The sequence below is a fragment of the Chiloscyllium plagiosum genome, unplaced genomic scaffold (assembly GCF_037043375.1).
Source record: "Chiloscyllium plagiosum isolate Xiang-an unplaced genomic scaffold, Cpla_swu_hap1 HiC_scaffold_16, whole genome shotgun sequence".
Taxonomy (NCBI): Eukaryota; Metazoa; Chordata; class Chondrichthyes; order Orectolobiformes; family Hemiscylliidae; genus Chiloscyllium; species Chiloscyllium plagiosum.
The window spans coordinates 45890151-45915392 of NW_028270154.1; the positions used below are offsets into that span (position 1 = coordinate 45890151).

Below are 25242 nucleotides of genomic sequence, written 5' to 3' on the forward strand. Positions count from 1 at the left end.
TAAAAAATGATAAAATGCTACCTAAACAATATGTTTTAAAAATGATGTTATAAAGGTGCAATGGTAACAGTGCATGGCAACCAGCTTAAGTGGAAAGGCATAGGAATAAATGGCAGTTTCTCAGAATTACAGGAATTGGTATTAGAAACAAAAGCAGAAATTTCAGAAGAAACTTAGCTGTTCTGGCAAGATCTATAGAGAGAGAAACAGACACCATTTTCAGGTCCAATGACCCTTCTTCAGAATTCAAGCTATCATGCAGCTGGACCTGATGAATTCTTTCCAGTGATTTTTATTTTTGTTTCTGATTTACAGCATCTGCTGTTCTTTGTTTTGTTTTAAATATTGGTATTTTGCAGGCATTTGTTTTGGGACTTCTGTATTCCCCATATAATTATGTGAATTTAATGTAGAGGTAGATAGATTTTTGTTTTTACTTCATTCACTGGATATAGATGTCTCTGGCTGGGCTAGCATTTATTACTCATCCCTAATAGCCCAGAGGACAGTTGACAGTCAATTACATTGCTGTGGGTCTGCAGTCACACGTAGGCCAGGCCAGATAGGGATGCCTAAAGAACATTAGTGAACCAGATGGGTTTTTCCTGACAATTCACAATGGTTCCACAGTCATAATTAGACATTTATTTCCATGTTCTTATAACATTTAAAAAGCATCTGGATGGTATACGAATAGGAAGGGTTTAGAGGGTATGGCAAATATGAAGATGCTGGAAACCAGAGTCTAGATTAGAGTGGTGCTGGAAAAGCACAGCAGGTCAGGCAGCATACAAGGAGCAGCAAAAGCCCTTCAGCCCGAAACGTCGATTTTCCTGCTCCTCGGATGCTGCCTGACCTGTTTCCAGCACCACTCTAATCTAAACTTTAGAGGGTATGGGCTAAATGTTGGCAAATGAGACTAGACTAATTTAGGACATCTGGTTGTCATGTTTCTGTGCTGTACATCTCTATGACTCTTAAAATTACATTATTGAGGGTGGCAAATTGAGAAACCATTTGGATACTAGAGAGTAGAGTACACAGAGTGCCAGTTACCTGAGATATATATGTATGAAATCACTTGAATAGTGCAATAGAGAAAATCAGCCAAATGGGTTTCAGAGAGTTAGTTGAAAGAAGTAAACAGAGATGTTGAAATACAGGACTGTCAACAAACAAGGTCCATTATGAGCTTTCAGATGGTGTTAAAAAATCATATGGCACTATTTAACAAAGCGCATTGATTTCTTCAAGTACTTAGCTAACAGTTAACCCTTTATCAATGCCCAAACCACATTAAATTGCTATTTAATTCCATTGCTATTTGTGAGATCTTGTGTTCAGATTGGTTTGCAACGGCAATCATATTTTACGAATTCAATTGGCTGTAAAACACTTTAGGTAATGAAACAAACTATATAATTTCAAGATCTTTTGTTTTTTATTTCAATGTATGTCTTTTTTATTATTAGTAGTTGGTATATTCTAATGAAGTAAATCAGATGAGATTGTGTGCATATTTGAACTGGCTCAGTTCTCTTATTTGGAATTAAACTATTTCGAAAATATATTTGAATTGTCTACTCCAAAATGCATACCAATCAACTAATCTGAGCAACTTCAGCATCAGTATTGGTCTGAAATAGCTATTGTGATTCTCAGATACAAGCCTTGGTGAAACAATATGAAAGATTAATTGGCTGTCTATATCATACTCCAGGGTTTTTGCTAATCTCCTGCTGGTGTCATACATAACTGGAGATGGAAGGATCTCATAAAAATCCAGCAACGTTATCTTTTTCTGAAAAATTTTTATTTTAGAAAAAAATATAATTCCGTTTCATCAAAAGAGTATTGAAGTGAACTTTGGTCAGACTTCTGCTTTTTAATGTTTTTTACTGACCATGCTTATTCAAACATTGAAATAATGTTTAGAATATAATTTAATACCACAGATATATTTACTGAAAACCATACAAAACAGACACGTATCTTCAGCATTGATATTACGTAGTTGAAACTAGAAAAAAGGTTATTTCTATTATTTGAGATTTCAGACAGGGTGAGTGTTATAAATCCTACTCAGAAGTAAGGGAGCACCAAGAAGGACCAGAGGGAGGAAAATTGAATGAAAATGATTATATAATTGGAATGAAAAACAGAACATTAAGAGCAACAATTTTGAATAGATAGAAAATTGGTAAGACCATGACATTAGTGTGGAGTTTCCCACCTGACATTTGTGTGTAATGCTGACAAAACAGTCATTTCATTCAAGCATACTATGGGGAAATTATACTCAAATAGTTTTGGATACAGTGTACAAGAAAAATTAGTTAAAAAGAACTCAACTTTTTAATTTCGATTCTATTTAAGAATCAACTTAGCCCTGCAGTATGCACAGTGCCTACTTTTAAAATAAATTGGAATGAAATATCTGTGGAACAATCTCATGATATGACATGAAAAATGACAATTGGAATTGGTTGTGTTTGAGGTTCTGTATCTTCCTCTGATTCCTATTCACTTCCCATACTCACTTCTTCATGCAGTCATTGTGTCTGAAATGGACTGAGTCTTAACAGCGCCCTCCACCCACCCCAAAAAGTATCAGTGAGTTGGGTGAGTTCTAAAAGGTTAAATTCTCAAAATTGACCATTGCCCATCTCCAATCCTCTTCCAAACTTAACAGAGGTGGAACAAGGGGTGGGCTGCCAACACATTCTGAGGAGACAGGCTGAACAATTAAATAAAAACCAAAAGAACTGAGGATGATGTAAATCAGAGACAAAAACAAAAATTGCTGGATAAGCTCAGCAGGTCTGGCAGTATCTGTGGAGTGACCCTTCCTCAGAATTCTTGCAGGCCATGTGACCAAAACACAGAATCTTCATCTGTGGAGGTTGGGATCAGACATACCTCCACAACAAACAGTGGATTCTTTAACTGCACACGTAGCCTTTTCCAGATTTGTGCAATGTCCAACTGGAAGCCAAGGCAGATAATCAGACTGGCATCTAGATGGGGAACCCATTGAAATAAAACTGCACTAAAAGTCCACAGTGTGTGGAGAAACTCTCAACTTTCCAGTTTCCAGATTGTTGACATACAATCTACCATCCACCCTCGCATCTAGGTGATATGTAATTTTAGAGGAGAAAATGAGGACTTCCTGAAGAAGGGCTTATGCCCGAAACGTCGATTCTCCTGTTCCTTGGATGCTGCCTGACCTGCTGCGCTTTTCCAGCAACACATTTTCAGATATGTAATTTTAGCCAACAAGGGCAGCTCATTTGAGAGTTTCACTTCTGGGAAATGTTTCACGTTTACTTGAAACTTCTCAAGACAATATTAGTTACAATATCATTTCAGCAATAATGGGAGGATAGAAATTTTATTTGTCTTGCTGTAGAAAGAAATGTTAATGGCCTTGCACCTAGCCCTTGATAATCAGCTCTAATTTATCTGAAGTTAGGTATGACAACAACAACATGCCTTTAAGTGTAAGAAAACATCTCAACACATTTCACAGAGGTGCAACTAAGATAAAAGAAGAGGGAGTAAGGGCAGAATTTAACTGCTCCAGTGTGGATCCTTATAGCAATCCTAATAGCGAATCTAACCTTTTACCAACTCACCCAACTCACTGATATTTACGGGGGTTAAGATTCAGTCCAATTCAGACACGAAGGCTGCATGGGAAAGTGAGTATGGGAAGTGAATAGGAATCAGAGGAAGAACCTCAAAGACAACCAATTCTAATTGTAATTTTTCATCATATCATCAGGGGGTGGAGAGAGGGAGTGGACAATAAATGTCGGGCTAGCTCTTAATAAATACAATGTTTTTCAGCAAGGAGACAGAATAGGTAAGGAGTACAGTATACAGTACATTAGTAGATGCACCAAGAGGTTTGGATGTAAGTGGTACAGAACTTGCAATTTCATACTTCTATTACTCTACAAATGGGCATGAGGGCAGAAGTGTGGATGAATTAGCCAGAAAGCCTCCTTACTTGCCATGCATTCTGAAAAGGGAGTTGTATATCCATAAAGATGATACTCATTCTCCATTCCTATCTGCAGTAAAAATAAAAGACCAAATAATGTGCTAATATTGGCAGAGAAGTGCCCGACATAAATATTCAGAGCTCCAGGGGAGGAAGAAGAATTGGCCATGGAACATGGAGGCTCTACTATTTTGGTCACAAAGCAGGATGGCAGACAAGAATAGGGAAAATAAACCTTGAGCATGGTATCAACAAGAAAATACAAAGGAACATGAATCGGAGAGAGATGGTTATTATGAATGTCATCCTACTTCTTTCTATTCTCTAATGCATGGGACATCCAGTGAAGAGTATAGCTCTTCTCCATGTGGCTGGCAAATTCTCCCTTGTCTTCTATGTGAGATTCTGCAGAGCACAGCAGATGCCTCTACCCTTCAGGGGGAAATTGGAGAGCTCAACCACAGCAGACAAGGCAGTAGAATCTTATTTTCAGCAATCTGATCATCTGCTCTACTGTTGTTCTTTGAACCATGGGGAAGCAATGGGATTTACAGGATTCTGTCTGTTGTAATCAGCTAGATGTTGTCACCCAAGATCCATTTCTGCATGTATATGAGGGCTTTGAATAACCTTGGAAATTAGGAGCTGTGAAAATTATGAGCGGGGAACTGGCTACACTGTTTCCAGAGCTCACAAAAATACTTAACAGAGCTAAGTTTCTTCCTGTGACTAAGGCTGCAGGCTGAGCCCAAGAGCTCTGATCATATCTGATCACAATTAACTCCTGCAACTTTTGTCAGCAAAACCCACTTATTTTGTGTCTCGTTCTCTGGCTCAATACTGATATGCACAAAATCTCTGGTCCTTTGAAATAGTGCAGTATACACCTGTCCAAGAAATGACCCCTGTAGAACCCTGGAAGAAGCCTGCTGGTGTAGAAATCCAATTCCAGAGTGGCTTTTAAAGCCAATGGCTTAGGATTTCCTCCCAATCAAAAGAGGTATAGCTCATCCTGAAGGTGAGGACACAGGTTCTCCTAACAACCACAACCTTGTATGGCATTACTTCGCTGTCATCTTCAGGTACCTGCGATAGATTCTTGGTTGTGTCATTGCTCATTATCACACATGCCTCCATCCTAACCAACCTCACCATTCTGGGTCACATCTTGCTGGCTTTCTGGACATTGTTATACATCACCCAATGCCATTTTTCCCTTATGCTGGCTGATCTTCCCTCACCTAAGCCTCTAGGATCACCGAGTGAGTAAGACCAATTTTCACTTCAGAAAAGATAAAGCTGAAGCTAGGCAATGGTGTTTCTTCTACTGTTCAACCAGTCCTCAACTGAGCTTTGTAACTATGGAAAAGTGATGATCTGGTCTTGATCTCAGTCACTTCATGTTCCTTTGATCACTGTTGATCTTACCTTCATCACCCTCAATCATCTGTGATCTTTCCTGTATCATTTCAACTTCCTCTTGAACATCCTTGACTTTCCCTTGGTGAGCTTTGATGCTTCATTAATCATCTTTGCCCATCTTTTAGTCACCTTTGACTCTTCCTCAATTACTTGTGAACTTCCCTCAATCAAAATTGAACCTTCACTGGTCACCCTAATCCGTCCCTTGGCCACCCTCAACCTCCCATCAATACTCCTGACTCTCCCTCAATTGTCTTTAGCCTTCTTTGAGTCAGCCTTGACCTGTCCAAGTGTTGATGAATAGGAAGGCTTGTATTTCCAAGACCTCTAACAAAATTGCAAAGGTAGCATCTCACTGCAAGAACATGCATTTAATTCATTGCATGCAAATCCATCAGTTATCTTCCTGCTGGGTGCCATGAACTCTGCTATTCCACTTCCAAACTATCACCAAGCGTATTCACCACATACACACAAAAGTTGAAAAGTTGAAACTTTGCTTCATGCTCTGTTCAGTGGCCCCTGCTTCTCCATTCCCTTAGCTGGAAATGAATGTTGTTTAATAAGGAATGGCTCAAAATTTGTTCAACAAAGTGATATTCAGGACAGATCTAGAAGACGGATAGGAAGGTGCTACAAAGGTTTAGGGAGGATATAGTTATTGTTGGGACAAAATTATTTCACATATAGTCACCATTGGCAGGCTAAACAATGTAGTTGGTGGTGAGTTGGGAGACAGAAAGGACAGTAATATGAGGGCAAGATGTTGGGAAGTTACACCTTGGTTTGTTCAAAGACACTTCTCTTCCATGGCATTTCATCACAGAGACATCACCTTTATCATCCTGCAACTTCAGCAATGGCCACTGCTGGCAGTGCTGCTGTAGAAGTTGCTGAGCTGTCATCCCTCTGATTGCCTCCCAGCACTGGTAACCCAATGTGGCTGCCCTTAATTGACTACCACTAGTGACTACCACTAGTCCCACAGCCCATCAAAACAGAATTGGCTCCTGCTTCAGTCCTGTTGGTGGGATTTCTTTATTCCTTGAGAAATTCAGCTCACAGTATGTCATGCATAAAGGGCAGCATATAAACCTTAGCCATTTCTTAATTGTTTTACTTTCCTTATCCAATTCATCTCTCAGGGTACCTGTGCTAACTGTTGTGCATTATTCATTTCTCCCCAGCATCATTACTGATGCCAACAGAAATTTCTCTTTCTTCTGTGCAGAAAAGAATAGGATATTATCAAGTCATCCTGTCTGAGAAATGTTCTTTGCCCACCTTCAGAATTTGTACACATGTAAGCAGTGAACATAAGCCACTTTCATTAACTATTAATACTGAAGAGGTGTATCCTCCCAAAGGAATCTATGTGGAACACCAATGGCACCATTATAATATGTGAATGCTTGACTAACCAGATATCAACTGCTTTCTGAGAAATGCTTCAAGCAAAGTATGTCATGCATTAAATGGTACAGCACGAAATAAAGTACGAACTGCAGTATGAGGAAGGCATTCTGGGATGTCCATATTCAATACATGCTAATTGATCACATCAAAACGAAGATACCAAACATTTCTTCAAATCTTAGCAGAGGACATACAGTCATAGAGTTATACAGGACAGAAACAGGCCCTTTGGTCCAACTCTTCCACTCTGACCAGCCATCCCAATCTGACCGAGTCCCATTTGCGACATTTGGCCCATATCCTTCTAAACCCTTTCCATTCAGATGCCTGTTAAATATTGGAACTGTACCAGTCTCCATCACTTCCGCTACCAGCACATTCCAATTACCCCTCAGGTCATTTTCAAATCTTTCCCCTCTCACATTAAACCAGTGCCATCTAGTTTGGACTCACCCACCCTGGGAAAAATCATGCCCCTCATGATTTTATACATTTCTATAAGGTCACCCTTCAGCCTCCGACACTCCAGAGGAAAAAATGCCCCAGCCTATTCAGAAACTCGCTCTAGCTCAACCCTCCAGTTCCAGCAATATTCTTGTAAATCTTTTCTGCACCAATGTCCAGTATAGTTGCAACATGACATTCCAACCCCTCAACTCAATGTTCTGACCAATGAAGGCAAGTATGCCAAATGAAATCTTTATCATCTGTCTACCTGCAGCTCCACTTTCACGGAAATATGCACTTGTACCTCTAGGTCTCTTTGTTCGGCAATATTCCTCAGGGCCCTACCATTAACTATATAAGCCCTGCCCTGGTTTGCCTTACAAAAATGCAAGACCTTACATTTATCTAAATTAAACTTCATCTGTCACTCCTTGGCCCATTGGCCCATCTGATCAAGGTCCTGGTGTACTCTTAGAAAACCTTCTTCACTGTCCACTACACCCCCTCTTTAGGTATCATCTGCCAACTTACTAACTGCATGGTGGCTCAGTGGTTAGCACTGTTTTCTCACAGCACAGGGACCCAGGTTTGATTTCAGCTTCGGGCCAACTGTCTGTATGGAGTTTGCACCTTTGCCTTGTGTCTGCATGGATTTCCTCCAGGTACTCTGGTTTCCTTCCACCGTCCAAAAATGTGCAAGCTCGGTGGATTAGCCATGAGAAATGCAGGGTTACAGGGATGGGGTAGTCTACTTGGGATACTCTTTGGACTGTTGGTGTGGACTCGATGGGCTGAATGCCCTGCTTTCATACCGTAGGGATTCTATAATTCTATTGATATTGGTCCCCTTCCTATTCAGGTGGAACCTATCCCTCTTAATCAGGCTATTTCTACCCCTGAAGAAAATCCCTATGGCCCAAAAATGTGACTCCTTGCTCCACTCACCAGCTCTTCAGCCACACATTCATCTGCTCTGTCTTCCTGTTTGTACTCTCAGTAGTACTACCCTCAAGGTCCTACTTTTTAACCTACTGCAGAGTTTCCTGTATTCTTGATGCAGAATCTCATCCTTTTCCATATCCATGTCATTGGTACCAGGGCTGATGACCATACAGTATTGTCTTATCACCGTATACATTTTAAATGTAGATGCAGAATTGTGCTGTTTGATGCAAGGAGCTTTTCAGCTGTAATGCAGCATAGAGATACATTAACCAGTGGTCCTAATGGTCAGCATATGCCCAAAACTTGTTTGGCCTCATGGAGAGAAGGCATGGAGAGGGTAAGCCCATTGTGCAATCTTATCAGGCAAGTGATGGAGTAGACCAGCGTTCAGGGTTGCATCTCTCTTTAACTGTGTATACCTAAAGCCTTGGAGAAGTCTGTTCAGAAGCTGAGATATATTTTATATATTCAAAATACTGTCACTCAGTGTTGCCCTTTCATTGAAGGTTATTCCATTTAATTTGATTTGCACACATTATGCTCTCAACAGCTGTCCAAATCTGCATCTGAAACTGCAGTACACCTGCTAATTATGGAAATTGAGTGTAAGCAACATAATTCCATTTAAGTCTATCTAAAAACGACCAATAACCATTCCTCTACAATTCTATGTAAAAGCATAAAATCAGAATTAATAAGTAGTGCATTTGAACTGTTCCATTCTACCAGTGAATTGTCAGCACCAGGCCAGAGGTTCTTGTGCAGAATGAATGAGTTCAATATCAAAAGATCCTGAGGTCAAGATATCACATTTTGATAGATGATTTTCCATTACAGTATCCCTTCACTAAAGTACCATTATTCTAAATCTATCCTGATTAGCTCATTCATTCTTTCAGTTTTGTTATTTTCTCTGAAACAATGACATTTGTGATATAATACATAGAACAATTGCAAAACATCTTTGATGATTATAACGAGGAGCAACAAAATTGAAAATTAAAGATAGAAAGTAGTGCTCTGATGACTGAAATTTGGTAGCAAGGCACCTTTAAGCAGGCAGAAGAGTAGGTGGTAGGATTGATTATGTCTGGAGTGAGAAGGCTCATGAATGGCCATCTGCTTCACTTGTAACTGAAGCCCTTAAATAGGTAACTAACTCAACCAACTAATGGACGTGGAACTCACCATTCAGGAGGTCGGAAATGCAAACTCTGCTGGGTTGTTTGCAAGTAGTTTGAATCAACTTGTCTCACATGTTGAGAGATAATTTTGGCTGAGGTGGGACTTGAACCTTGACCTTCTGGCCCAGAGGCAGAGACACTACCACTGCACCTCAAGAGTCCCTCGGGGTTGCTTGTCAAGCTGATGGGGATGATGACCGATGTTATGAGTAAATCAGTGCCTGAGAGACTTGGCAAAAGGAAAAGATGGATTGTTGACAGCCAACTATTTTCCTTTGTTCACAACACACCTCCCATATGATCTCCCTCCTCCAACCCCATAATCCCTATCTCACTTTCATTTCCCCCCTGGGTTCTTCAACAATGCTGCACATCAGAATGGTGCAATACTGTCATCAGTGTCTGACATCTCCCAAGCCGCAGCTGAGCAATGTGTAGCTACCAGCTTCTGATTGGCTGCCATCTCTCGGTGGTGGGATTTCTGGCCCTGAGGTATGTGATTCCCAGAGAAGGCCCACTGCTGCCCAATTAAGTGCCTGATTGGCACCTAATTTGGTGAGACTTGTTGAAAGTTAGGTGACGGAAATCTTTCAATGGCTCATCCGCCAGCAGCTGAGATGTGCATGACCTACACTAAATTCTAAATAAAAACCGAAAGAACTGCGGATGCTGTAAATCAGAAACCAACAGAAATTGCTGGGAAAGTTCAGCAGGTCTGGCAGCATCTGCGAAGAGAAATCAGAGTTAACGCTTTGGGTCTAGTGACCCTTCCTCGGAACCATTCTGAGAAAGGGTCACCGGATCCAAAACGTTGATACAGATTTCTCTTCACAGATGCTGCCAGATGCTGAGTTTTTCCAGCAATCTCTGTATTGTTTCTACATTAAATTCTGTCCAACAAGGTTTTTTTTTCTACCTTATTGTATTATGCCTGCAATTTTGGGACAGATGGTGTCAGAAATAAATTACCCTCAATATCATGATCAAGTCTCTGGACTCCCATTTTCAATATGGCAGGTATTTATCATAAATATAAAGTAATATTTCCAATATCAACTTTAAGAAATTAACTTGTATTTTAAATATAATTCAAAAAATCTTCATAAAAATAATTTTACTTTAGAGAAGCTATAAGCACCTCAGAAAATCTGCTAATGTACTAAAATATTTTGAATGTTTCAACTCTTCTTGAATTTTTGTCATGAAAATAAGTAGATTTAAATGTAACTAAGTTTAAATTACATTCAATGTTAAACTACAGTGCACTTCATTGTGTGCAGATATCAGAAGGCTGAGAATATGCTAAATGTATTGAAAAGTATGTTTAAAAAGCCCATGCAATACTATCCTCCAATGAAGGCAAATGTCACTTTCAGTATAAGATCACACAGCTTTGTAAAATAGCAGGACATCTCTTATTCTGGTGACCAGAGGTGAGAAACATAGAGTCATAGAGATGTACAGCACGGAAACAGACCCTTCAGTCCAACTCATCCAGGCTGACCAGATATCTGAAATAATTCTAGTCCCATCTGCCAGCACTTGGCCAATATCACTCTAAATCTTTCCTATCCATGTACCTATCCAGATGTCTTTTAAATGTAATAATTATACCAACCTCCACCACTTCTTCTGGGAGCTCACTTCAAACACGCACCACACTCGACATGAAAAGGTTGCCCCTTAGGTCTCTTTTAAATCTTTCCTCTCTCACCTTGAAATGTTGCCCTTTAGTTTTGGATACCCTCAGGTCTACTTACCTGATCCATGCTCCTCATGATGTTATAAACCTCTATAAGGTCACCCTTCAGCCTCTGACACTCCATGGAAAATAGCCCCGGCATATTCAGCCTCTCCTCATAGCTCAAACTCCCCAACCCTGGCAACATCCTTGTAAATCTTTTCTGAACATGTACAAAATAAACGTACCAATTGGAAAACCTAATCGAATGCATTCCTCCAGATGTTGGAAGGCATATTAGTGGGGACTGGTTAAAGCCTACACTTACCTGGCCTCTGTCTGACTCAGAAATTATTAGTAATAATGGGAAATATGGTTGAGAAAATAAAACCCTGTTACAGTTAGAAAAACCACTTGAAATCAAATGTTGACATGTGAAATTTATACATGCTAACTGGTGTTTCACTAAATTAGAAATCGTAAAAAGTAGTATTTTTTCACAAAGGCAGCTTTTTTGGCATATCTAATAATTGAGTTCTCATGCTTACACTCGAGCATAACATAATTAAAACACTGATTTGATTATAACATGCAAGGGAATGTGAATGATAATGATTGAATGAAGCAGAAAACTTTTCAGTTGATTGCATACGATAATAATAAATATTCTATGCCAAAATAGAAAAGGTAAATCTGAAATTCGTACCATTCTTAGATATACAGTTATAGCCAGCGAACAATACATGTGTGAGTATTGTGCACAAAATAAATAATGGCAAGATCAAAAACATAAATAATTACATTAAGAAAATTCATTACAAATTGTGTGGCCATTGCTCATTGATTAACATTATCTAGCAGGTAATGAATGCATTCAAACAGACTGTTAAAACCCTAGTTAATTTATTCTGCTCCTACATTTTCCAGTAATTGTCTTAACTGGTGTTTTAGTTTACCAGTCCAGAGCTTACATAAATGCTGCCTAGAGCATCTACAGCACCAATAACAAGAGTTTGATAAGAACATTTTCCCCCATGGAGGTTCCATCAATCAAAAACAATTCAGAAAAAGTGCTCAAAATAAATACCACTTTCAAGAAAACACAAGACAATATTTTCACATGCATTAATTATTTATTGAATTATATAGTAGCAGCAGAGCTACTTCAGTTACTGTTTAGAGACCTGCCCTAATTTCTGATTTACCAGTAAAGAATGTTTCTGTGTTTGTACTGTTCTAACTTACACCCAGAATTGTACTACCATAACCTGAAGGTTTGCCTTAGCCTGAATATCTAAATGGATAACGTATGGTTGTACTTCCAACCAAATGTCCAGAATTAAAAGCACAACCATGTTCTTGATTCTTTAAAAAAGTTCTGTACTATTCAGCCAAATTTTCCAAGAACATAGTATCTTTCATTACTCACAAACTTAAGTTTATAAAACTATACAAATAATATGGAATTTGGAATTGAAAGTTCATGAGATGGAAAAGGTTACCGTCATTACAGTCAAAAGTCATGCACCGAGCAGAAGTACACTTACCACCTGAGGCAGCGAATATGGGATCCACGGTCAGGCAGAAAATCAGAAAGGATACAAAGGCAAAAGAAAAGGTTAGTCTCTAACATGCAGCTGTTGACATTTCCTCTATTGGAGATTTCCAAGCAGAATGGAGGCTATCAAGGACAACAAAGCAATGCTACATACATTCTATTCCACTTGGTTCATAACAAGTTATGAGCATCAATTTTATACAAGATTAATGGAAGTATGTGCAAGGAAATACATGACAGCATACCTAACAGCACAGATTATTCCCTTTCAGCCTATGAAGCATTAAAAATACCAATTCAAAATGTAGAAAAACAAGAATGATCTGAGGTGAGTAAATATCATATGGCCCATTGAAGTTTGCATCGTTAAGTATTTCCACTTCCCTTCTATTTGGCCTATATATCTAACAATGTTATATGTTTTTATCTAGCATCATTATAAGTTTTTTCAAAACTTCAATATTCCCTTATAGTTTATCTCCTTTACCTTTGAGATCTTTCATATTATTCTTTCTACAACAAAATTACAAATTGATGTAAGTGCAGGTTGAGTAGTGCGCTATAATTTCTGCAGATTCACAAGTCCATTGTCCTGGCTCTGAACTCCAAAATTTTATTTGCTGCACCACACTTTCCAAACTGGAATGTTTACGATTTTTCCTAGGTCCCTTCCAAAATCTTCTGTGCTGGTTTTTCCCAATATTTTGCTGCTGTTATCTTTAAATGACTAACCACTCTTTTACAGTTCTGATACTGAAAGGATTTTATTATTGTGTTTAGTACAATGTGTTTAGTACAATGTGCCCTTTTGGCATGATTAATTTATTTTAAAACTCACTAAAAACTCTAACATGATGCTGTATCTTTCCAAAAGTTATATAAATAGTAATTTGGTAGTATAGAGCTCAAATATTGCTGTAGCTTTTCATCTTGCATTCAGCAGAATAATTTGCAAGAATGCCAATAAAGGGGAAAATCAACATTTATAATGCTTGAGAGGAGAGTGCTAATGAGGTGCTGGAAGACTGGAGGTTGGCTAACGTGGTGCCACTATTTAAGAAAGGAAAAGTCAGGAAACTATAGACCGGCGAGACTGACTTCATGGTGGGCAAGTTGTTGGAGGGAACCCTGAGGGACAGGATTTTCATGTATTTGGAAAGGCAAGGACTGATTAGGGATGGTCAACATGGTTTTTTGTGTGGGAAATAATGTCTGACGAACTTGATTGAGTTTTTTGAAGAAGTAACAAAGAGGATTGATGAGGGCAGAGCAGGAAATGTGATCTATATGGACTTCAGTAAGACGTTCGACAAATTTCCTCATGGGAGACTGGTTAACAAGGTTAGATCTCATGGAGTACAGTGAGCACTAACCATTTGAATACAGAACTGGCTCAAACATAGAAGACAGAGAGTGATGGTGGAGGGTTGCTTTTCAGACTGGAGGCCTGTGACCTTTGGTGTGCCACAAGGATCGGTGCTGGGTCCACTACTTTTCGTCATTTATATGTATGTAAATTATTTGGATGTGAACTTAGGAGGTATAGTTAGTATGTTTGCAGTTGACACAAAAATTAGAGGTGTAGTGGACAGCGAAGAAGGTTACCTCAGATAACAATGGGATCTTGATCAGGTGGGCCAATGTGCTGAGGAGTGGCAGATAGAGCTTAATTTAGATAAATGAGAGGTGCTGCATTTTGGGAAAGAAATTTTAGCTGGACTTATACACTTAATGGTAAGGTCCTCAGGAGTGTCGCTGAACAAAGAGACCTCGGAGTGCAGGTTCATAGCTCCTTGAAAGTGGAGTCGCAGGTTGATAGGATAGTGAAGAAGGTGTTTGGTATACACTACTTTCCTTTATTCATCAGAGTATTGAGTACAGGAGTTGGGAGGTCATGTTGCGGGTGTACAGGACATTGTTAGGCTATTTTTGGAATATTCCATGAAATTCTGGTCTCCTTCCTATGGGAAGGATATTGTGAAACTTGAAAGCGTTCAGGAAAGATTTTAAAGAATGTTGCCAGGGTTGGAGGATTTGAGCTATTGGGAGGGGCTGAATAAATTTAGACTGTTTTCCCTGGAGAATCAGAGGCTGAGGGTTGACCTCAGAGGTTTATAAAATCATGAGGGGCATGGATAAGATAGATAGAGTCTTTTCCCAGTGTTGGGGGAGTCCAGAACTAGATGGCGTTGGTTTAGGTGAGAGGTAAAAATATATAAAAGGGACCTAAGGGGCAATGTTTTCATGAAGATGTTGGTGTGTGTATGGGATCAGTTGCCAGAGGAAGTGGTGGAGGCTGGCACAATACAGCATTTAAAAAGCATCTCGATGGGCATATGAATAGGAATGGTTTAGAGGGATTTGGGCTAAGTGTTCCAAATGGGACTAGATTAGTGTAGGATATTCGGCCGGCATAGATGAGTTGGACAGAAGGGTTTGTTTCCGAAGCTGTACATCTCTATGATTCTATGGTTGGCAATTGGACTCTGATTCGAGAATATGTTGCCATGGAGGATGCAGTAGTTAATGTTTTTTTTAATTCACACATGCTGCTGGTTCAACCAGTATTTATAACACATCTCCAGTTGCCCTTGAGAAGGTGGTAGTGAGCTGCCTTCCTGAACCACTGTGGTCTACATGCTGACTGTTGACTGTTAATTGCCCGGCTGTTTTTGGATTTCAAACTAGCAGGTTGAGTCTGATTGATCAGGAAATTTCCCTGAGAAATAACCCAGTGAATTGCTGTCAAATATCTGGTTGAGTTTAAACAGGCACAGTATATGCACATTCTTTATGTCTGAAAAGAACAGATTCCTGCGTATTAATATATGTCAATTCCAGTATACTCAAGTAATGTGAGCCTGACAATCCTACATTGGTAATCAGTTCAATACAGGTTATAGCTTCCCCCTTAAGTTTTGTACAGATTGTTTTTTTCCCTGTTGACTTCACTGTTCATCCCTTCAGTAAACTGCTTATGTAATTTACACTTTTAACCGTAAACTTCTTTTACATACTTAATTTTATAGTTTCTTTTCCATTTTTCTTTGAGGAAACTTTCCCACATTTAGCTTTGTGTTCTCACTCAGTAAATTTGCCTTAATGAATTCACATAGTCCTTGCTTGGTACTGATTAAAAAAAAAACAATGTCAATACTGTTATTGTTTACTTTTTATGCTGACCCTGATCCATAAGCCAATAAATTTTTAATGACTGCTCCCAGGCCCTTATAAATTTCCTTCCTGTTCCTTTTGGTTATTAGAGTTAGACAATTACTTATCTTCATACACTCCACATGCGGCATTAAGGATGTCATTCTGATTACTTATAAGAACCAAACCCAGAGTGGAGTTTTGCCAATAAGGTCAATGAAACACGGGAGTCATGAAACATATTTGTTGGTTCATATTCTGCTCCTAACCAGCAGTTGAGGATTTCTAGTTTATATCTAATCATACATCATCTCACATTGGGCAGAACTTTCCAGACCTCCACCAGTAGATTTGCAAGTGAGGGGATGGATCTTACATTTTCAATTAAACATCCAGCCAACTGCCCGCCCCAACCAATTCACAATTTTAAATGGGATGGGCAAGGCCTATAACAGCCTGTCCATGTGAGGTCTTTAAGTGGCTCATTATTCTCTACTTAGAGAATTACTTACCACCCCATCTCTACTTACTACCCAATCACTAAGTCTGGCAGAAGACTTTCAGGGGTGGGGTGAGCCCAGCAGATCAATTGGTTTGGGCTTCAGGTGGAGGACAGTGCCCTCCCTCAATAGCCTCTTGCACTCGCGGGAGCCTGTAGCTTCTCATCAAGACCCATAGCCCACTCATAGTTCTCACTTACTCTTCTCACAATCCCCTCTCTGGTGCACTCCCTGTGATAGAGATTGTGAGCTATGGGTTGAGCTACAGACCAACCCAGGAAGATCTATTGATCACTCCGTGTCACCTCCTAGTTATTAACAATGCTTTCAAGACCAGCAGGAGTTCAAGGTCAGGGAGGAAGCCCAACCAGTCATGCCACCTGGATCTCTCCCAAAGATTGGATTTTCATATTGAAAACTGCACACCCATCCCTTTTCAGGTCTGCACCCTCACTGGTGCCCCCCCACTCTGACTGAGGGGTGGAATGCCCATCTCCAGCCAATGCCAATAGTTGTGGGGCTGCTGTGCTCCGAGGGGATGTCTTTCTCACTAACTCTTCATGTGCTGAACTGAAAAAAATTCTGCCGCTTATTTCGGCTCCTTCATCATCACTGTTTTTAGAACAGTTTACATCTCGGTTCAACAAATCAGTTTACATCCTTTGGAACAGCCATTATTTTTTCCCGAACCTTTATGAAGTTTGTTTCCCTGTTTTGAAGAAGAAGAAATTGACTAACTCCTGAAAACAGGTAAAGGCTTTGTGTTATTTAATTAGGCCAAGCTCATTTATTGCATTGTAGGCAGCATGAAAACTCGGTACTATGTGCTCTCTAAAATGACTGCTGCATGCAGCTACTACTCCCTGTGATGTTCACGGGTTGCACAATCTGTTGCAGTCTCAACAGCCAAATGTTACTTAGAAGCACAGCATGCTGTTTTAAGGAAAGGTGAAATGTAACTATAAGAATTGATGGTATTTTTCAAAAGTTCATTAAGACTGCAATAATTAGAGCAGTGACTGAACATGACAGTGAGTAAGCATAAAGGGTTTCAGACAACGATCTTGATGGAAAAAGGTGAAAAGGAGAGGTTTCTTTCATTTGGGAGGGATTAGATATCCTCTTGTTATGTGCTTAGGGATGGAAGCCATGGGAACAATTGATGGTGCAAGTCAACGACAGGAGTGCTGTTTCAATAATATGGATTCAGTGCAGCAGTGCAACAAGCTTAATACAAGCTTAGTGCAACTTGATACAAATTATCAAGTCAAACAAGTTCATTTTTACTTTATATATCCTGCCAACATCCACTGTTCAACCTTTTACATTTACATAGCCCAGCAATAAGCAATAGCACTGTGTGGTATGGTGTGTGTGTGTAACCATTTTTATCAATGCGACATCTGCCAAACTGTTCATTGGTAGTGTGTTTCACAATTTGGACATCATCCACCGAGAGTCCATACAACAGCTAAAATGGGTATACACAGCACAATTTCTCCCTCATTATCATTCCAGATTTTATACATATATAAATGTGCAGTTTCTATCTGAATTAATGCTGATTTTTCTTGTCCTTTTTTTAATGCACCTCCACAGTTGTTGTTAGACACTAATATCGAAGAAATGATTGAACTCAAAAATAATCAAAGCTACCGAAACATAAAAGTAGAAAAGAAATACAGGAGAAACTTCCCAAATTTTTGGGGGCAGGTCCTGGGGCATGCAGATTAGGATTGTCCCAGAAAAGGCTGGTTGATCTGGACACCAACATTATCTGGACACCAACATGGTCCCTCACCCTCTTGCACTTATCCCAGGATGATTCACAAGTCCTGGGAGCAATCCCTGTAGATTTGGTTGGCAAACAATTGAAGTACTTTAAAAGGCAATTAAGGGCCTTTTTAAGCATAGAGTCCTTCACTGCCAGCTGCACATTAGTTAAATGCAATGTTTGCAGCTCAGCACGTTGGAGAAAATGAGTTTAAAGTGGGAACTGAACACAGGATGAAATGATATGAACAGCAGAAATAATGAAGCAGACAAGTTTGTATTCAGCTACAATGCAAGGTCTCCACAGGAGTAGTCTGAACTCACCAATTTTGTTGTGGACACTAACTTTTATACTTAGGATAGGACTGATTTTAATCTTGTCTTAGTGAATGTGAGACTTCCCTGTGATATGGAGTCAGCATATTCAGCAGTTAGTTGGATCTCTGAGATGGTGGTGCTGTGGCCGAGAAACTCCACTGACTGGAGCAGCTTTCTCCACAGCTCCATGCAGCAAGATGGAACAGAAGGGATAGAACACAGCTACAACTTAAAATAGATGATACCCTCAGGAAAGGGTGTCTCGGCCAAAGGTAAACTTGCTTAAACAGCACTATTTCTGATGGCTCAGGTTCTTGCAGCAGGTGGTCACAGCTAACTGCAATCTCTCAAAGACAGTTCTTCAAGTGCAGCAGTTGGCAATATTGCCCATGGTAACCATAACCTTCAACATTTTCACATTCAGGACCTTTCATAGTTCAGTTGCTGACTTCATTGATGAGGCCAGATTGAAGAAGTTGGGATTGTTGTCCCTGGAGAGAAGAAGGCTGAGAGGAGATTTAATAGAGGTTTTCGAAATCATGAGTGGGCTGGTCAGTGTAGATAGGGACAAGTTGTTCCCCCTCATAAAAGAAAAAATAACAAGAGGTCATAGATTTAAGTTAATTTGCGAAAGAAGTGAAGATGATATGGGATTTGTTTTCCACACAGCAAGTAGTTAGGAATGCACTGCTTGAAGATGTGGTGGAGGCAGGTTCAATTGAGGCAGAGGACATTAAATTACTTGGGTAGAAATGGTGTCCAGGGACATAGGGAAAGGAAGGAGATTCACCCCAGGTAATAGAACCAGTGAAGGCACGATAAGCTGAATAGCCGCTACCTGCATTGTAGCAATTCTATGATATGTTGAATTTCACATTGTGCAGCCAAATGCTACACCAGTCAGTCAACTAATGCCTTGTTTAGAAAAGATTCCAACTGTATTCACTTTGAGATTGTTGAGGGAATCAAACACAGCTTTGCTTTGTGTTCCCTTTGAAACCCACCCTACGCCAACACTAACAAACCTCCCCACTACTTACACAAGACACCGGCCACTTTCACTTGGCAGTTAAAAACCTTCATCAAAAGGAGCAGAATCGCTGGGGGAATCCACAAATTAAATGACTTAGTAATAAATGAGTTCATAAAAACACATTTTTATAATCAAATTTTAAAAAGCACTAATGGAACATTAACAATTTGAGGAATGATTGTCTCTGTGCTACCAAGAACACTTTCTTGCATTTCCTTCTATATTTCCGACAAAGTGCTCCTCTGTAGCTTCATTAAAGGCTATTCATTTTCCTGTTCTGCCGCAAGATGTCCTTGGCAGATATAGTCTCAGTTTGAAGCCCATGAGGAATCTGTCAAAGATCTGCCCACCTTTGTTTGTGCAGAGCATGGCATGCTTTGTTTATGGTTGTGTTAACTTGACAGCTAGTGTGTGCAGGAAATGGTTGTGCACTGGAAATGTGTGCAGAAATGACTGAGACAACCTGGCATTCGCCTTATAGATTTGTCCATTTTCTGTACAAGGGTGCTCACTGCCTCTGGACAATCTGACAGAAGCATATGCATTTCCCTTTGCTGTTCCACAAATATCCTTTCAGTGTATGACCTTCAAAGCTCAGCAACTGTGTCTACTGAACAGAATGTGGGAGAAGGACTGTTCATTCCTGTTCCTGTCTCCCCAGTCTGCTCCTGCTCACAGGTGATGTGCTCCTTGCCATGTGCCACCCTGCTAGGCCCATCATGATTTATATATCTGCTCCTCTGCAGAGTACACAGAGGTCATGTGACAGGGCTAGTCTTCTGAAGACTTCTCAGGCTTATCCTCATCTGCTTCACTGGCAGCTTCAACATACCTGTGGGAAATTAAAGATATGAATTAAACCTAGACCAAAATGAAATGGGGGCTCCAAACTAACAGAGCAGAGATCAGGGCATTTAATGTATTGTTGACATTGATTCAATATTAGTGAAAGTGAAGTCAGGGGGTATTGTGACATCTAACTCTGTTACCAGCTGGGCTATCCCCAGCTCTCCATTGACACCAATCTGTACAACTGTCTCCCTGTCAATGTTCAGGGTTTCTGCCACAATCAGGATAAGAGTAACCATGGACGGATGCAGCTCCAACCCAGTTCTCTGCCTGACTCTGGCATTGTGGGTTCTTTTCCTCTAACAACAAAAAAAGCTGAGACTTATTGGTTGAGGTGTTAACTGAGTTAACTGGATATTGAGGATCAAGGACAAACATTTGAGCAGGGCAACTCTGTGGAATGGAACTAAGGGTAATACATTGAGAGTGAGTGTGCATTGACCGGACAGCATGGTGGCTCAGTGGTTAGCAGTGTTGCCTCACAGCGCCAGGGAACCCAGGTTCAATTCCAGTCTTGGACAACTGTGTGGAGTTTGCAGATTTTCCCTGTGTCTGTACAGGTTTCCTCTACAAGCTCTGGTTTCCTCCCACAGTCTAAACATGTGCAGTTTAGGTGGATTGGCCATGTTAAATTGCTCATAGTGTCCAGGGATGTACAGGCTAGGTGGTTTAGCCATAGAAAATGCAGTTACAAAGATAAGGTAGGAGAGGTGGGATGTTCTTCAGAGGGTCAGTGTGGACTCAATGGGCCGAATGGCCTGCTTCCAAACTGTGGGGATTCTATGACTATTAAGATGGAAATCTGTGGAAGGGACTGCAGAGAAATACATGTGTATAACAGCAAGTTGTGTCCGTTAGAAGAATGCTGTGCAATAGAATGCTCGGGGGTTGAGAAAATACTGGCTCTCCCAGTTGAGAGTTTTGGCACTCATCTCATCAGACTTCAATGAACCACTTTCAGGATCCAAGTCCTCAGCAGGTTACTGATAATCTCCTCCTACTAACCTGTGGAAAAAGGGCTTCTCTCCATGCCCTCAGTTTATCGATCATCATCTCCATGGATGATTCCATAAACAGGAGGACAGTTTTCCAGGATTTCCATCTCCATTCTCCTTCACACAGAATTGCTTTCCTTCCCTTTGTGATCCCTTTAAGCAAAGATACTTCACTGCTGTTTTAGATGCAAAATCCTGACCCTCTGCCCTTGACTGGGTGGGGAATCAGAAGGTAGGATGATAATTATTTTGTTCTGGTAACACCAACTGCACAGCGTGCAAATTAGAATCAAGTTCCTGAAACAAAAAAGTGATCCCATCATTCCACTCGGGAATAAGCTAAGAAAATTCTGCTGGCGATTTCAACTTGCATTGGAATTCATAAATATGCTGATTCTCCTCATGAGGTTATACTTAACTGAAACAATTATGAGCTGTGAAGAAAATTAATTATGCATATATTTTAAAAATATTTCTAATGCACATAAAATTCTTCTTCAACAAAAATGAATATTTGTAACCATATTTCAGATGACAATTAATGTGGTCATTGCTTTAAGTTTAAATGCATTTTGGTTTATTTACCTTTTCTGAAGTAAGATACTGTTATTTTAAGAAGTTTTACTCTTGTGACATAACTTTTACCTCAGTGTAAGTATCTTATCTGTAAAATAATCAAATGCACTTACATGCCCATGAAGGTCTGTGTTCAAAAGCATTAGTGCACAAGTTAATGTATGGACTCCATCTGAAATAAAAAAATGTATCATTATCACTTTTAATTGTACACACAAATAAAATATTATGTTGCAAATATTCCGCTATTAGTGCAGATTTGAGATTGAATCATGGATGGATGTGCTCACAGTAACTTACAACATTGGTAACCTAAAGACATTGGGCTGTATCCCATGATAATTGTGCTTGTGATCTCAGTGGCATTGACTTTAATGAAACAATGCTTAGAAAATAGTGATCTTGTGTAGAAGCAGTGGAGGTGGCTTTCATGCATCTGATTGAGATGATGGATAGGTTAGAGGAGCTCCTTATCTGCATACACAATACACTTTACAAGTTTTCACATAACCTACAGAAAAAGCTAGAGATAGCGACAGTTCAGTAGCTTTCTGCAGCAACAAGTTGCTAGGAAGACACAATAAGGATACAGGATTCCACTAGTGGCAGTTCTTTCTGATTCAGTTGTTACCGTGAAGAATCAGCTGAAGTACTACAGCTGTCCAAGATCAGCATAAGTTGTCCAAGATCAGCTTGGCTCAGTATAATACCATCAGTAGTATGTTTGCTCATCTGTGCAACACCAGCGGAAAAGCCTTGCTGGGTGTATACCATCGGAAACTAAGACTTTATACTCTTATAGCCTTGTTCGTTTGTCAATTATTTTCTCCTTTCTATCCCAACTGTGTCATATTCCTTTTAATATCAACATCTAGTGAAATGTCTATTTTCTACTTCTGTAAAAATCTAAAGCAAAATTATTCTTCAAAACTTTTACCATTTCTCTGTCACCACCTGTAACTTTATTATGCTCACCCTTTAATGAACTTATCAAGACTTTAAATTTATTTTTGTTACTTGTGTATCTATAGCATACTTTATCACATTTTATATAACTTGGTATGCCCTTTTCCTGTCTCCCTGATCATTTAAAAGAAATACTTCTCTTAAGTTCCTCACATTCTATTTTGTCTTCCTGTCCTTTCATATCAAATTGCTTATTATGTGTCTTCATCCTTCGATCTAATTTCCCCTTTAGTTCTCCATTTATCTACTGTGCTCGAATATTAGCTTTCGTTTTCCTGACTTTCGGTGAAATAAATTTCTCATGATTGATTGCCAATTAAAGATTTTTCACAATTTGATGGGTGGAACCTTGCAAATGCTATATCGACAGATTTGATGGTAGGACCAGGAACAAATTTCTAAAGATCAATACAGGGTGGCTCCTCAATATATACCTGCTTCCAAGCATGGATGCCAAAGGCAGGAGCAGGATCAATCAAGGATCCATTGGGTGCAGAGGGAAGGGATCCTTTTTCAAATTAATCTTGTTGTGACCACCTGAGGGAGTGGGTGATTCAGGGTTCTAAATTTCTCATTCAGAAGCTTAATGATCTGATATATCCTGTCTGGAGCCATTTCAAAATGAGTAACCTCACCCAGGGTCTGGGCACAACAATAGGTTTGAGAGTGTGGTGCTGGAAAAGCACAGCAGGTTAGGCAGCATCTGAGTAGCAGGAGAATCGATGTTTCAGGCAAAAGCCCTTCATGGGCTTATGTCCGAAACATCGACTCCCCTGTTCCTCGGCTCTTGCCTGATCTGCTGTGCTTTGCCAGCACCACACAATTAACTTTAATCTCCAGCATCTGCAATCCTCATTTTCACCTATAATAATAGGTTTGCCTAAATTAAACAAGGTGCAGGATTACAGCATGTGGTCCTTCAAGCCTGAATGTGCAATTCAATATGATCAGGGCTGGTCCTCTATCCAATGCCCACTTTCCTGCTCGATGCCTCTAAAAATCTAGAATATATAACATTACAGTGCAATAAAGGCCTTCGGCCCTCGATATTGCACCGATCTGCAAAATTAATCTGATGCCCATCTAACCTACACTGTGCCATTATTATCCATATGTGTGTCCAAAGCCCATTTAAATGCCCTTAACTTTGGCAAGTCTACTACTCTTGCAGGCAGTGCAGTCCATGCCTCTACTACTCTGTGTAAAGAAATTGCCTAAATCTATCACCCCTCAATTTAAAGCTATGTCCTCTCGTGTTAGCCTTCACCATCCAAAGAAAAAGGCTCTCATTGTCCACTCTATCTAACCCTCTGATTATCTTATACACCTCGATTAAGTCACCACTCAACCTTTTTCTCTCCAACAAAAACAGCCTCAGTTCCCTCAGCCTTTCCTCCTTAGACTTCCCTTCCATACCAGGCAATTTCCTAGTAAATCTCCTCTTAGCCCTTTTCAAAGCTTCCACATCCTTCCTATAATGCACGCAATACACCAGATGCGGACTTACCAGTGTCTTGTACAGCTAAACCATGAACTTGTGGCTCCGAAACTCGATTCCCCTACCAATAAACACCAACACACCATATGTCTTCTTAATAACCCTATCAACCTGGGTGGCAACTTTCAGGGATTGATGCACATGGACACTGAGATCTCTGTTCATCTACACTGCCAAGAATTTTACCATTAGCCCAGTACTCTGCATTCCTGTTATTTCTTCTGAAGTGAACTACCTCACACTTTTCCGCATTAAACTCCATTTGCCACTTCTCAGCCCAGTTCTGCACGTTGTCCAAGTCCCTCTGTAACCCACAACATCCTTTGGCACTATCCACAACTGTGCCTATCTTAGTGTCATCTGCAAATTTACTAACCTATCCTTCTATGCCCACCTCCAGATCATTTATAAAAATGATAAACAGCATTGGCCCCAAAACAGAACCTTGCGGCACACCACTGGTAACTCAGCTCCAGGATGAATGTTTCCCATCACCCACCACCCCTGTCTTCTTTCAGCTAACCAATTTCTGATGCAAACTGCTTAATCACCTTCAATCCCAAAACTCTTTATTTTGTGCAATAGCCTATCGTGTGGAACCTTATTAAACGCCTTATTGAAGTCCATACACACCACATCAACTACTTTACCTTCATCCACCTGTTTTGTCACCTTCTCGAAAAACTCAATAAGGCTAGTGAGGCATGACCTACCCTTCACAAAACTGTGTTGACTATCCCTAATCAAATTATTCCTTTCCAAATGATTATAAATCCAATCTCTTAAAACCTTTTCCATCACCTTACCCACAACCGAAGTAAGGCTCACTGGCCTATAATTTACAGGATTGCTCTGACTCCCCTTCTTAAACAAAAGAACAACATTTGCTATCCTCCAGTCTTCTGGCACTACTCCTGTC

General features: G+C 40.0%; 1 protein-coding gene across 2 annotated transcripts in view; it reads right to left on the reverse strand.

Moving 5' to 3' along the window:
* LOC122556664 (PH and SEC7 domain-containing protein 2) overlaps window positions 1-25242 on the reverse strand; it is a 196886-nt gene that overhangs the window by 55465 nt on the left and 116179 nt on the right. For both annotated transcript variants that reach the window (XM_087995355.1, XM_043703660.2), the window contains exon 7: window positions 21971-22031. In XM_087995355.1, coding sequence (XP_087851481.1) covers window positions 21971-22031 — 61 coding nt within the window. The remainder of the gene's footprint in view (window positions 1-21970; window positions 22032-25242) is intronic.